The 14416-nt window shown below is 39.0% G+C and overlaps 2 protein-coding genes across 2 annotated transcripts; one reads left to right on the top strand and one right to left on the bottom strand.

Annotated features, from left to right (window-relative positions):
• The first annotated feature begins 308 nt into the window (after positions 1-308).
• On the top strand, positions 309-1235 carry LOC123842101 (olfactory receptor 4P4-like). The gene has a single exon (XM_045871521.1). It carries the CDS (start codon positions 309-311, stop codon positions 1233-1235), a length of 927 nt encoding a protein of 308 aa, XP_045727477.1.
• An 11165-nt stretch (positions 1236-12400) lies between these two features.
• On the bottom strand, positions 12401-13333 carry LOC123841491 (olfactory receptor 4C11). Its single transcript, XM_045871076.2, has one exon. The coding sequence runs from the start codon at positions 13331-13333 to the stop codon at positions 12401-12403; it is 933 nt and encodes a 310-aa protein (XP_045727032.2).
• Positions 13334-14416: the final 1083 nt, after the last annotated feature.

Below are 14416 nucleotides of genomic sequence, written 5' to 3'. Positions count from 1 at the left end.
GAATGACTTTTAAAGATTTTATTTATTTATTTATTTATTTGAGAGAGAGAGAATGAGAGAGAGAGAGAGAGAGATCATGAGCGGGGGGAAGGGTCAGATGGAGGAGCAGACTCCCTGATGAGCAGGGAGTCCAATGTGGGAGTCGAACCCGCTACTCCAGGATCATGACCTGAGCTGAAGGCAGTCACTTAACCAACAGAGCCACCCAGGGGCCCCTCAATAAATGACTTTTAAAATCAATCAATAATTTTAAAAGTTGAGTGTTTCCAGTTAACTTTCTCCTTTACATGATCAAATCCACAGAAACAATGGGACATGAAAACATCACAGAATTTATCCTCCTGGGACTTTTCAGTGATGAGGATGAAAAGGTTGCCTGCTTTGTGGTGTTCTCATTTTGCTACATTGCGATTCTTTCAGGAAACCTGTTCATTCTTCTCACCATCAGGGGCAGCCGCCTCCGTGAACAGCCCATGTACTTTTTCCTGAGCTACCTGTCTTTCATGGATGTCTGCTTCACTTCCACAGTGGCCCCCAAACTGATCACAGACCTACTGACTCAGCGGAAGACCATCTCCTACAATAGCTGCATAGCCCAGATGTTTTATGCCCACTTTTTTGGTGCCACTGAGATCTTCATCTTGGTGGCCATGGCCTATGACCGTTATGCAGCTATCTGCAGACCCCTTCACTACATGGTCATCATGAGAAGACAGGTGTGCTATGTCCTTGTGATGGCCTCAATTCTCGGAGCATTTATCCATTCAATCCTGCAGGTACTGATTATTATTGAACTTCCCTTCTGTGGCCCCAATCAGATAGACCACTATTTCTGTGATGTTTTCCCTTTGATGAAGCTAGCCTGCACGGACATTAGCCTGTTGGTTATTGTGATCATTAGCACCACCGGAGTGCTGTCCATTTTGACCTTTGCTGCCTTGGTAATTTCTTACGTCATCATCCTGTCCACCCTGAGGACTCGCTCAGCCCAGGGCTGGCACAAAGCCCTCTCCACCTGTGGCTCACACATCACTGTCGTGTTCATGTTCTTCTTGCCCCTAATCTTCACATATGTCCCCATGGCTGATTCCGTCAGTAACGACAAAGTTTTTGCCCTATTTTACACCATGATTGCCCCAATGTTCAACCCTCTCATCTACACGCTGAGAAACACAGACATGAAGAATGTCATGAGGAAAATGTGGTGCCGGGACACAAGGTTTGAAGGGAAATGAAGTCTCTGGAGCTCAAACCCTTGGTTGGATCTTGTTCTATCCACAGAATCCTAATGTCAACAAATACAGCAAGTACAGAGAGGTGGTGCGCTGTCATCAAAGTTGCAAAACTTGGGGGGGGCGGAACAAGATGGCAGAGGAGTAGGAGACCTGGATTTCGTCTCCTCTCAGGAATTCAGCTGGATAGGGATCAAACCATTCTGAACACCTACAAACTCAACAGGAGATCGAAGAAAAGAAGAGCAACAACTCTCTCATCAGAAAAGCGACCACTTTCTGGAAGGAAGGACATGCGGAGAAGTGAATCCGAGGTGATATTCAGGAGGATAGACGGCGGGGGAGGGGCCTCTGTCGGCCGCTTCTGGCAAGTGATAGAACCGCGAAGCACAAAATCGGAACTTTTAGAAGTCTGCTCCGCTGAGGGACGTCACTCTGGTGGCTAAGCGGGGGTTGGAACCCTCCGGGACAGTGTGGTCTCAGGACCCGTGGGGTCACAGAAAGACAGGGGGTGCCTGAGTGTGGCAGAGCTCCCAGGTAACGGAGCAGGGAAGCCGGCTGCAGAGACGGAGCCCAGGCGCGGGCTCTCAGCTCGGGGTTGCCCTAAACCGTGATCCGCGGCCCAGTCGGGCCACTGCTCCTCCAGCAGGGACCCAACAAGTGGCAGATCCGGGGAGACTCACCTTCCTCCCCCGGGAGGAGCCACGCGGGAGTGCACCGCAGGGATCTGCTGGGTTTGGAGACTCCACCCAGGGTCGGGTGCCAGAGATAGAAACGCTCAGTCACAGGCCGGGTGAGCACGGAGTGTGGCCGGAGACCGGGGAGACGGGAGCGACTGACTGCTTTTCTCTGGGGGCGCACTGAGGAGCGGGGCCCCGAGTTCTCGGCTCCTCCTGGGGTGGAGATTGGGAAGCCACCATTTTCACTCTCAGCCTCCAAAGCCATAGGGAAAGCTTGCAGGGAACAAAAGCCCCGGAGAGCAAACCCAAGCAGATTACTTAGCCGGGAGGGGGCAAGGGCGGGGCAATTCCACCTCCGGCAGAGACATTTGGAAACCACAGCAAAAGTCCACTCCCCCAGAAGATCAGCGAGAACAGCCAGCCAAGACCAAGTTTACCGATCAATGAGAACGGCAGAACTCCGGCGCTAGGGCCATACTGCACATAGAATTCACGGCTTTTTTACCATGATTCTTTAGTCTTTCAAAGTTAATTTTTTTTAACTGTCTTTTTTTCTTTTTTTTTTCTTTTTGAATTTTTCTTTTTCCCTTTTTCAACCTACATCTTATCAATCCCTTTTTTTAAAAAAAAAAAACATTTTTATTTTTCATTTTTAGAGTCATATTCTATTCCTTCATAGTAGTTACCCGTATTTTTGGCTTATATATATAAGTTGTTCTCTCTTTAAAATTTTGAGATAGTTTCTTCTAACAGATCAAAATATACCCTAAATCTCTAGTATATGATGTTTTCTATTCCCCGGCCTGATCACATCCTCTCCCTTTTTTTTTTCTTTTTTCTTTTTTTAAATCCTCTTCTTTCTTTTTTCAAACAACTTCTTATCAATTCCTTTCATAAAATTTTTTATAATTTCCATCTTTACAGTCCTATTCCATCCCTTCATCATATCACCCCTTATTTTTGTACATATATAAGTTTTTCTTTCTTTAAAATTTTGGGAGGCACTTTCTTCTAAAAGACCAAAATACACCCCAAATCTAGTGTGTGGCACTGATCTATATACCAGCCCGATCATATTTGATCACATTCTGTTTTTTTTTTGTTGTTGTTGTTGTTTTGTTTTGTTTGTTTTTGTTTTTATCTTTATCTTTATCTTTTTCTTTTTTTTCTTTTTCTTTTTTCTCTCTTTCTCTTTCTTTTCCCACTGCTTCAGGTCTTTTCTGATTTGTTTAGAGTATATTTGCTCGGGACGTTGTTACTCTGCTAGCATTTTGGTCTCTCATTAATATATTCTCCTCTGCACAAAATGACAAGGCGGAAAAATCACCTCAACAAAAAGAACAAGAGGTAGTACTGACTGCCAGGGACCTACTCAATACGGACATTAGTACGATGTCAGATCTAGAGTTCAGAATCATCACTTTAAAGATACTAGCTGGGCTTGAAAAAATATGGAAGTTATTAGAGAAACCCTTTCTGGAGAAGTAAAAGAACTAAAATCCAACCAAGTAGAAATCAAAAAGGCTATTAATGAGGTGCAATAAAAAATGGGGGCGCTAACTGCTAGAATAAATGAGGCAGAAGAGAGAATCAGTAATATAGAAGATGAAATGATGGAAAATAAAGAAGCTGAGAAAAAGAGAGATAAACAACTACTGGATCACGAAAGCAGAATTCGAGAGATAAGCGATACCATAAGACGAAACAACATTAGAATAATTGGGATCCCAGAAGAAGAAAGAGAGAGAGGGGCAGAAGGTATAATGGAGCAAATTATAGCAGAGAACTTCCCTAATTTGGGGAAGAAAACAGGCATCAAAATCCAGGAAGCACAGAGAACCCCTCTCAAAATCAATAAAAATAGGTCAACACCCCGACATCTAATAGTAAAACTTACGAGTCTCATAGACAAAGAGAAAATTCTGAAAGCAGCTCGGGACAAGAGATCTGTAACCTACAAGGGTAGAAACATTAGATTGGCAACAGACCCATCCACAGAGACCTGGCAGGCCAGAAAGGACTGGCAGGATATATTCAGAGCACTAAATGAGAAAAATATGCAGCCAAGAATACTCTATCCAGCTAGGCTGTCATTGAAAATTGAAGGAGAGATAAAAAGCTTCCAGGACAAACAAAAACTAAAGGAATTTGCAAACACAAAACCAGCCCTACAGGAAATCTTGAAAGGGGTCCTCTAAGCAAAGAGAGAGCCTAAAAGCAACATAGACCAGAAAGGAACACAGACAATATACGGTAACAGTCACCTTACAGGCAATACAATGGCACTAAATTCCTATCTTTCAATAGTTACCCTGAATGTAAATGGGCTAAATGCCCCAATCAAAAGACACAGGCTATCAGACTGGATTAAAAAACAAGACCCATCGATATGCTGTCTGCAAGAGACTCATTTTAGACCCAAAGACACCCCCAGATTGAAAGTGAGGGGGTGGAAAACCATTTACCATGCTAATGGACACCAGAAGAAAGCTGGGGTGGCAATCCTTATATCAGACAAATTAGATTTTCAACCAAAGACTGTAATAAGAGATGAGGAAGGACATTATATCCTACTTAAAGGATCTATCCAACAAGAAGATCTAACAATTGTAAATATCTATGCCCCTCACGTGGGAGCAGCCAATTATATAAGGCAATTAATAACAAAAGCAAAGAAACACATCGACAACAATACAATAATAGTGGTCATACTTCTGTCTCTGGGAGGAGCAAAAACATTTTTAAACATGTTTTCTTGCACTGCTCAGTTTAATGTGTAAAAATAGTTTTCAAGTTCCTCCATATGTTATCCCCTCTTTCATTTAAACATATCTAGGAGAAAAACATTTGTCACATATTAAGAAACCACATAGCTTAGGGTGCCTGGGTGGCTCAGTTAGTTAAGGGATTAAGCATCTGACTTTGGCTCAGGTCCTGATCTCAGGGTCCTGGTATTGAGCCTGTGACCTACTCCCTGCTCAGTGGGAGTCTGCTTGTCCCTCTTTCTCTCTCCTTCACCCTTTCCATGCTCTTGCTCTCTCTTTCTCTTTCTCTCTCACAAATAAAAAAAATAAAATCATAAAAGAAAAAAAATAAGTAACCACATAGCAGAATAGATGTACGTCTAAATGCATGGGGTGCATTTTGTTAATCCTCACTGCTCTTATTGCAAACAGTATATTTTGACATTTTTTCCCACCATTCACGCTATGCAAAACTGTCTCAGTTCTACTCAGGCACACCCTTATTCTAGTGAGAAACAAGGAAGGTTAGACTGAGAAGCAAATGTAACCAGGTGAAAACTGGGGCATAGGCCAAGAACAACTTTGGTGCATTGAGGTGTTTCCTTAGTTTATACAAGAATACTTAAGCTTTGTGAATTGGAATGGGCCTCTGATATCATCCAGGGTCATCCACTAGCATGACATGAGGACCTGAGTCCCAGAGGATGGGGTCACCAAATATGAGAGGCAAGTACTTGTTATTTTCTGGTGCTCCATTCTCTTCACCATAGTCCCCACGAAGAGACTGAATTATATTTACTTGAAGTATTATTGTCCTTTGTGCAACAGGAATCTGTTTTTGTTTCTGTTTTGGAATATAGTCAATCGATACACAATGTTGCATTAGTTTCAGGTGTACAGCCGAGTGATTCCACATATCTCTGTGTTTTGCTGTGCTCACCACAAGTGTAGCTACCATCTGTCCCCATGCACTGTTATTATAATACTGTAGACTATATTCACTACGCTATGCCTTTTATTCTCATGACATATTCATTCCATAACTGAGGCCTGTATCTTTCACTCCCCTTCACCCATTTTGCCAACCCCCTCACCCCACCGTCCCTCTGGTAACCATCGGTTTGTTCTCTATATTTATGGGTCTGCAGGAATCTGGGTTTTAAGGTGAGGAGTAGTAATTAGCCATAGTTGATGATGCTTTCAGCAATAGTTTTCCTCTTCCCAAAAGACCCTGACATGTGTACTGCCTGCAAATTAGGGAACTTAGAAGGAAAGGAAAATAATGAAGTATATTGAAAAGGAGGTAAGAAAGACAATAGCACATTAAGTCAGGATTTTGTTTTGATGTTGATCTGGTAGCAGTTATGTCCTGGTGGGATTCTCCAATTCAGAAAGGTGAAGGTGAACAGCAATGTCTATAGCTGCATGGGCTGGTGCCTAATTCTGGTGTTTATTTTTAACAAGCCTGTTATTGATGTATATATAGGCCACATTCTCTGGTCATGAATTAAATTTGCTTAATGTAACAAATTTGCTGTTTGTTTTTTCCCCTAAGAAGACAGGCCTGTCAGAAGTCCGTTTGAACTTGGCTCTTAGCTTTTGTTAACATTCTTCTTATAATTTATCAACAAAGGAGGGGTGGAGAGTAACCTACCCCAAAATAATAAATATGTCTTTCTTTTCCTGTGGTTATCCATGGATGAAATAGTGAAGAGGGAGGTTGGCTGCATGCTTAGGTATTTAGAATTTGTCCTTTATGCTCTGAAAAACAAACTGAGGGTTCTAGAGGGGAGGGGGGTGGGAGGATGGGTTAGCCTGGTGATGGGTATTGAGGAGGGCACATTCTGCATGGAGCACTGGGTGTTATGCACAAACAATGAATCATGGAACACTACATCTAAAACTAATGATGTATAAAAAAAAATAAAACTAATGATGTAATGTATGGGGATTAGCATAAGAATTAAAAAAAAAAGAGCACATAGAATTTGTCCTTTATGTATATAACCAAGCTTAGGTGCTGTCCCTCATGCCCGTTCTCTCTTGCTCGGGCTTTTATACTGCTCCTTTCAAGGCACCTTACACTAAACATATTGGACGTTTTATTAACTCAAGAGTATGCCTCAATCCCCACGTCTATAGTTTGACCATGCTGTTCCTGGATCAGTCAGCTCAACAATGTTGTGTAACAAGCCACTGTAGTATTTGTAGCTTATACAATAAGCATTTCATTTTTGCTCATGTGTCTTTGCAAAAGGTGGGGTTCAGCTGATCTAGGGTATACTTCAGGCAGCTCTCTTTTTCCTCAGGCATAAAACAGAAATGTTATCTCAGTCTTTCCTGAGATGGAAAGTTTATCTTCTGGACAGGTGATGTTTGGCATTACCATTGACTATTATGAAAGTTCAGCATTGTCTGTCTCTCTTCATAGTGTGGTACACTTTGCTGGTGGATTTTTTAATACTAAAATGTAAAATAAAGACTATTTTGAAAATTTGAATAAAGTGATGAAGTTGCATTACACCTCAAAACAAAAATGGTTTCTATGAAAGATTTGGATATATTGAAACACTGACAAAATGAGGCATTCCCACTGAGTTATTATAAACATGGTGAAATTCTAGAGACTGATATGTGAGAAATGTTTTTCTCCTAGATATGTTTAAATGAAAGAGGGGATAACATATGGAGGAACTTGAAAACTATTTTTACATATTAAACTGAGCAGTGCAAGAAAACATGTTTAAAAATGTTTTTGCTCCTCCCAGGGACAGAAGTATGACCACTGATTGGAAGACAGAGGGAGACACATTTTTTTATTGTTTTCCACTGTGAAATAAACTAATTTATCCATCTGGAAAGTGAGAAGGGTTGTCATTAATTTTCATCAATGAAGGCTCTAGTCAAATTCCTATCTTGTAACATCTTGCAACAGCAACGTTGAAAACTACAAAAACTATAAAACTACAGTGGTTGGCAGCCAGTGCTGAGATCATATGTCTATGAAATAAAATGGTATAAACCAGACTCACCCCTACTGAAACTGGGGAGAGTCTAGGTTCTAATGAAAGAAATGATCTCTTTCCAGGAACCAAGAGTAGACTCTCTGAGCTCCTCTGATTGGGATTGGCACTGAGGACCTTTTGTGAACAGGAATAAATGTAAAAAGTCATTGGTAGAAACTTGAATACTATTTCACATGTCCTGCTTCTTGGTCTTTGAGGATAATAAATCTGTCAGCTTTTACCTTCTTAGGGACGTCAGAACTTCAGAACTAACATCTCTTGGTAGTCAAGATTTAAGTGCAAAGACATACAGGAAAAAGTATGGTGGAGGAAATTTACAAATAGATAATAATATTTATTTATTCCTGTTCCCCATTCTTCTGGAGTGTAGATTGGGCTCTACCACACCACGGCTGTTTCAGGGCAGTGGTTGTTTTACAAAAACAAAAGCCTTAAGGCCTCTCAAGCCAACCTTTAGGGATTATACAAGATCACTTTTAGCACCTTCTGTTCATGTTGTTAAAGGTTCCAAGTAAGATGTGTCACAAGTTTAGCTCAGATAAAATCATGGAGAGATAGACCCCACTTTTTTTTTTTTTACTGAGATAATTAGCATATAACATTATTAGTGGTTTCAGGTGTACAACCTCATGATTTGAATTTGCATATATTTCAAATTGATCACCCAATAAATCTAGTTAGCATCCACACCACACATAGTTATAACTTCTCCTTGTGATGAAAACTTTCACGAGCTACTATTTGTAATTTTCAAATAAGTTTTATAGTGTTATTAATATGGACATTAGGTTGTATTTTAATCATAATAGAGATCCAAAGTCACTGTTATGCACTAATTTTTAATACATATAGTTATTTCATGGCCTTTTATTCTGTACAAATAATCAAATAATCTCAAAATTTAACATTTATCTGTTTTTAACAGCTTTATTGAGCTATAATCCACATACTAAACAATTCACTTATTTAAAGTATATGATGTAATGGTTTTTAGTATAGAAAACTGTGAAACAATCAAGACTGTCTAATTTTAAACATTTTGCCACCTAAAAAGAAATTCCTTACCCACTCGCAGTTACTTATTCCTCTCCATCATCATCACTAGACATCCTAGGCAAATACTAATCGACTTTCTTTTTTTCTTTTTTGAGAGAGAGAGTGAGAGTGTGCAAGTGAGCCAGGGGAGGAGGGGTGGAATGGGTGTGTGTGGGATGGAGGTTGGGGAGGGGCAGACAGGGAGAGGTAATCCCAAGCAGACTCTATGCTGAGCACAGAGCCTGACATGGGGCTCAATCCCATGACCCTGAAATAATGACCATATCAGAAATCAAGAGTTGTATTCTTAACCAACTGACCCATTCAGGCACCCCATAATCTACTTCCTTTCACTGTAGAATATCTTTTCTAGACATTTCATACAAAAGGAATTATGCAGTATGTTATCTTTTCTAAATTGTTGCTTTCATTTAGCATAATGTTCTTACATAATTTTCATCCATGTTGTGGCAAGTATCAGTATTTCTTTCCTTTATGTTGATGAATAAAATTCCATTTTATGAATATATAAGTTACCCATTCATCAGTTGATTGACATGTAGATGTTCCCCCATTTTAGCTATTATGAATAATGATGCTATGAACATTGGTGTAAAAAGTGTCTGTGATAATATATACTTAAATTCCCTTGGGTAGAGCCTAAGATTAGAATTGCTAGGTCATTGATATTATATGATTAACCTTTTGAGGAGCTGCCACATTGTTTTTCAAGGTCATTTTACCAGGGAAGCCTGGGTGACTCAGTAGGTTGAGCATCTGCCTTCAGCTCAGGTCCTGATCCCAGGGTCCTGGGAATCAGTCCTGCATCAAGCTACTTGCTAGGTGGGGAGCCTGCTTCTCCCTCTACCTGCCCCTTCACCTACATGTGCTCTCTCTCTTTGACAAATAAATAAATAAAATCTAAAAAAAAAAAATCATTGCACTATGCTACATTACCACGAGCAATTTATGAGAACTCCTATTTCTCCACCTCCTCACTAAAACTTGTTATTGCCTGTCTTTTTTGATTCTAGACATTCTAGTGGGTGGTAACTACATAGAGAAGACAGATTTGTTAATTAGTTATATTGTGGTGAAATTTTCACATTATATGTATGTCAAAAAATCAATTTATACAATTGCAATATATATATAATTTTTGTACATCAACATGTCAATTTTGGGACACTAGAGCCCTCACTAGCTTCATAATATCCCCAAAAGCAAAAAGTTGTGAGAACATGGAAAACATGATATTTTAATGAATTTAGTTGAAAATAGTCTTTGACAGGAGGAAACTATTGGTATGAAATGGTTTTCCAGGTAAATAATGGGGAAGAGCATTGAAAATGAAATGGAATCTTGTCATAGTTACTAAGGATGTGGTACACTTGAATACACTGAAATAATTTATTTTTTTTTAAAGTTTCTGTTTAAATTCCCATTAGTTAACATACAGTGTAATAGGAGCTCCAGGTGTACGGTTTAGTTATTCAACACTTACATACCACAGCCAGTGCTCATCACAAGTGTACTCTTATATCGCCATCCCCTAATTAACCTGTCCTCCTACCCACCTCCCCTGGTAACCGTTAGTTTGTTCTCTATATTTAAGAGTCTGTTTGTTGGTTTGCCCCCTCTCTAATTTTGTCTCTATACTCATTTGTTTTGTTTCTTAAATTCCACATGAGTGAAATCATATGGTAGTTTTCTTTCTCTGACTTACTAATTTTGGTTAGAATAATACTCTCTAGCTCCATCCTTGTTATTGAAAATAACAAGATCTCATTCCTTTTGAGGGCTGAGTAATAGTCCATTTTAGATGGATAGATAGATGATAGATAGATAGATATATCCCCCACATCTTTATCCATTCATCATTCGATGGGCACTTGGGCTATTTCCACAGTTTGGCTATTGTAGGTAATGCTGATATAAACATTAGGGGGGCATGTATTCCTTTGAATAAGTATTTTTGTACTCTCTGAAATCAATGAATTTCAAAATTACATGATATAACCCCTGGCATACACATATTGAAGGCATGGCTGCAAATCTGTGCTCACTATCAGCATCAAAATTCTACTGGCAATTCTAACTTGTGAATAGGTACTCCCCTTTTATTAGGAAAGTACAAACGGAGAAAGAAAGTGGCTTCCTGCTGTAAAAGTACTTTCTCTCCAACTCCATTACTAGACACAAGTATCCTGAGTATTTCTGAATGCCTCTGATAGTTTCTCTTATTCCATTGATACAACCCAACTGTAAATGAAATAATATACATTTTTTCCTTCAAACTAGGTCCTAACCTTCTGTACTTCAATCTCAGAAAATATGTTGAATCTGCCTTGTATTTATTTATTTAAAATTTTATTTATTTTTTGTCAGAGAGAGAGAGAGCACAAGCAGGGGAAGTGGCAGGCAGAGCAGGCAGAGGGAGAAATAGGCCCCCAGCTGAGCAAGGAGCCTGATGCAGGATTCGATCCCAGAACCCTGGGATCATGAGTGGAGCCGAAGTCTGACGCTTAACCGGACTGAGCCACCCAGGCATCCTTACGGTGCATTTAAATTCTTATTCAGTCTTGACACCATGCATATTTTACTTCTTTCCCTCTTACAGTTGTAGAAGTCTCTTGCTGTAGCCCCTATATCCCAATCACACAAATTAGTTGAATATCATGAGTACTTTGTAATACTACATTTAAAAAATCCCATATGTGCTATGGTGAGCGCTGTGAATTGTGTAATACTGATGAATCATAGACCTGTACCTCTGAAACAAATAATACATTATATGTGAAAAAAAAAAAAAGATAGCAGGAAGGGAAGAATGAAGGGGAGAAATCGGAGGGGGAGATGAACCATGAGAGACGATGGACTCTGACAAGCAAACTGAAGGTTTTAGAGGGGAGGGGTGTGGGGGAATGGGTTAGCCCAGTGATGGGTATTAAGGAGGGCATGTATTGCATGGAGCACTGGGTGTTATACGCAAACAATGAATCATGGAACACTACATCAAAAACTAATGATGTAATGTATGGTGACTAACATAACAAAATAAAATTAATTAAAACAATAAATTAATTAATTAAAAAAAAAAGATGTGCCTTATGGCCCAGAAAAAAAAATCCCATACATAATGCCACAGTTATATTAATAGTCAAAGGGAACATAACAATTATTTAAGAAAAAAATTACATATTTTATATATGCAACCTTTTGGCCTTTAGTTCACTAGTATGGAACGTTTTTCAAGATTAATGATAAAATGAAAAGAATTTCTTGACACACAAATTTAGTTCCTTTGCTCTGAATGTGTTCAAGAGGAAACAGGATACCTTATTTAAAATGTGCTATAGAGAATTACAAGTCATAGAGAACAGGCTAATCTTTATTTATGGGTGCTCACTTTTTGAACAGTTGTGATTGTATAAATACCTTTCTCCTTATCAAACCAGAGTGTAGATTGAGATGTAAGTAGTATTTCATAATCAGCAATGTCAGAATTGAGCTCTCAGGAAAAGTAAGAACCAGGCTGGCATTATGAGGGAAGCTATTAGTTTAAGGACAGAAGTACAGAAAAAAATGAGGAAATCAGGTGTTAGAGTGTCTTGTACAAGTCAGGATATACACTATCATATTTGATATCTGTACAGATTAAGGAATCAGCCAAAGCCCTCAATTCATCTTTTGCTTTCTGTGGTAATTTTTATATGCCATAGCTTTCTCATGGCATTTTTCACTTCTGCATTTCTCAGTGTGTAGATGAGTGGGTTGAGAAAAGGGGTCCCAATAGTATAAAATACAGCCACCATCTTGTCCATGGGGAAAGTGGTTGGGGGGCATGTATATATGAATATACATGGAACAAAGAATAAAACTACTACAATGATGTGAGAAGTACAAGTAGAGAGAGCTTTTTTCCTCCCTTCTGCACTGTGGTTTCGCAGGGAATGCAAGATGACAATGTATGAGATCATCAGAATCACAAAACTGCTTGAGCAAATGACCCCACTGTTAGACACCAACAGTAGGTTGATCATGTATGTGTCCATGCAAGCAAGTTCCAGCAAGGGCTGCAAATCACAGCAGTAATGATCAATCAAATTCGGTCCACAGAAGGGCAACTTCAAAGCCAGGATAATCTGGGCTATAGAATGGATAAAAGACCCTATCCATGCAAGAACAATCAGGATTGTGCAGACCTGCTGCCTCATGATGGTTGGGTAACGTAGGGGCTTACAGATGGGCACATAGCGATCAGCAGCCATGAGGATGAGGACATAGATCTCCATGCAGCCAAAGAAATGTAGTGCAAAGACTTGAGTCATGCACTCATTATAAGTTATGATTCTTTTTGCAGAGAGTGAGTCCACAATTAGTCTGGGGGCTGTGGATGTTGAAATGCAGGAATCAGCAAGAGACAAATAAAATAGGAAAAAGTACATGGGGCTCCCAAGTGTCCGGCTGAACTTGATGGTCACTATAATAAGTAAATTCCCTATCATGGTTCCCATATATAAAATGAAGAAGATTACAAATATCATTTTCTTTTTCATAGGATCTTGTGTCAATCCTAATAGGATGAACTCAGTTACACTGTTATTTTGCTGCATTATTTCAGGCAAAGTGGAGAAAGCGCAGGTTAGAAAGAATTAATCTGCAAAGAAAGAAATATTATGAAATGAATACTCCATTTTGAGATCATATCCATATGCTTGATCATGGATATGCCACTTACCTGTGTGTAATCCCTTACCTTTCATGTTTTTTTCTTCTGAACAAAGTGGAAATCATAATATTTATTCATAATCTATTCACCTGATTGCTTATGGAAACAATCAAATATATCAATAATTAGAGTACCTGATTCTTCAGGCATAAAAAACATTAATTTAGGGGATTTGGATTGGGAGGGTATCTTTCTGAGCTGAATGTCTTTCTTTAGTTTATGGCAAGATCCTTTTAGGGTAGAATGTTGCCAAATGGAGAAAACTCATGCATGATTTACATAATGCCCTTTCACACCACTTGAAACTGGTAGTTCAGTTATAAAGTATCTTCTCGTAAATATTCTGAACATTCAAGGAACGATGTAGAAACTTTTGATAGTGTTCCCCTTAATGTAACCTGAGAGAGAGAGTGAGAGAGAGAGAGAAGGGAGAAACAATATTTTAGCAGTGAGCTTTCCTCAATTAATTCAGTCCATCCTGAAATTTATTTTAATCTGTTAGTTTGACTGTTTATTTCCTGTTACTTTAACTCTCAATAATTTCTAGTTGTTTGTAGTTTTAAATTCAGCTTCTATCATAAAGCTTTGTACTTTTGAAATTGTACGATGTTGTCCAAAATTAAATCTTTGCCTTTTTTTATTATGTTATGCTAGTCACAATACAATACATCATTAGTTTTTGAGGTAGTGTTCTGTGATACATTGTTTGCATATAACACCAAGTGCTCCATGCAATATGTGCCCTCCTTAATACCCACTCTTTGCCTCTTTCAATATTTTAATGGGTCTTTCAGCATATTTTCTTAAGAAACAAGGAGAGACTCAGACTAAATAAATATAAATAGAGAACATCTGGCACAAAGCAAAATATTTTTTTCAAATTTCATGTTATTTTAAGCACCAGGGATTTAGAAAATGAGCTAAGGAAGTTCCAAGTCATAGCTGAAACTTTTCAATAGAATTCTTG

The sequence above is a fragment of the Mirounga angustirostris genome, unplaced genomic scaffold (genome assembly GCF_029215605.1).
Source record: "Mirounga angustirostris isolate CCGP_5_RB_7025 unplaced genomic scaffold, mMirAng1.0.hap1 SCAF_13, whole genome shotgun sequence".
In the NCBI taxonomy this organism is placed as follows: Eukaryota; Metazoa; Chordata; class Mammalia; order Carnivora; family Phocidae; genus Mirounga; species Mirounga angustirostris.
This window is presented reverse-complemented; position numbering and strand designations above follow the sequence as displayed.

What these genes read in the sequence shown, in the direction of transcription:
- LOC123842101 (XM_045871521.1), top strand. Translation starts at nt 309, where the DNA reads ATGGGACATGAAAACATCACAGAATTTATCCTCCTGGGACTTTTCAGT.
- LOC123841491 (XM_045871076.2), bottom strand. Translation starts at nt 13,333, where the DNA reads ATGCAGCAAAATAACAGTGTAACTGAGTTCATCCTATTAGGATTGACA.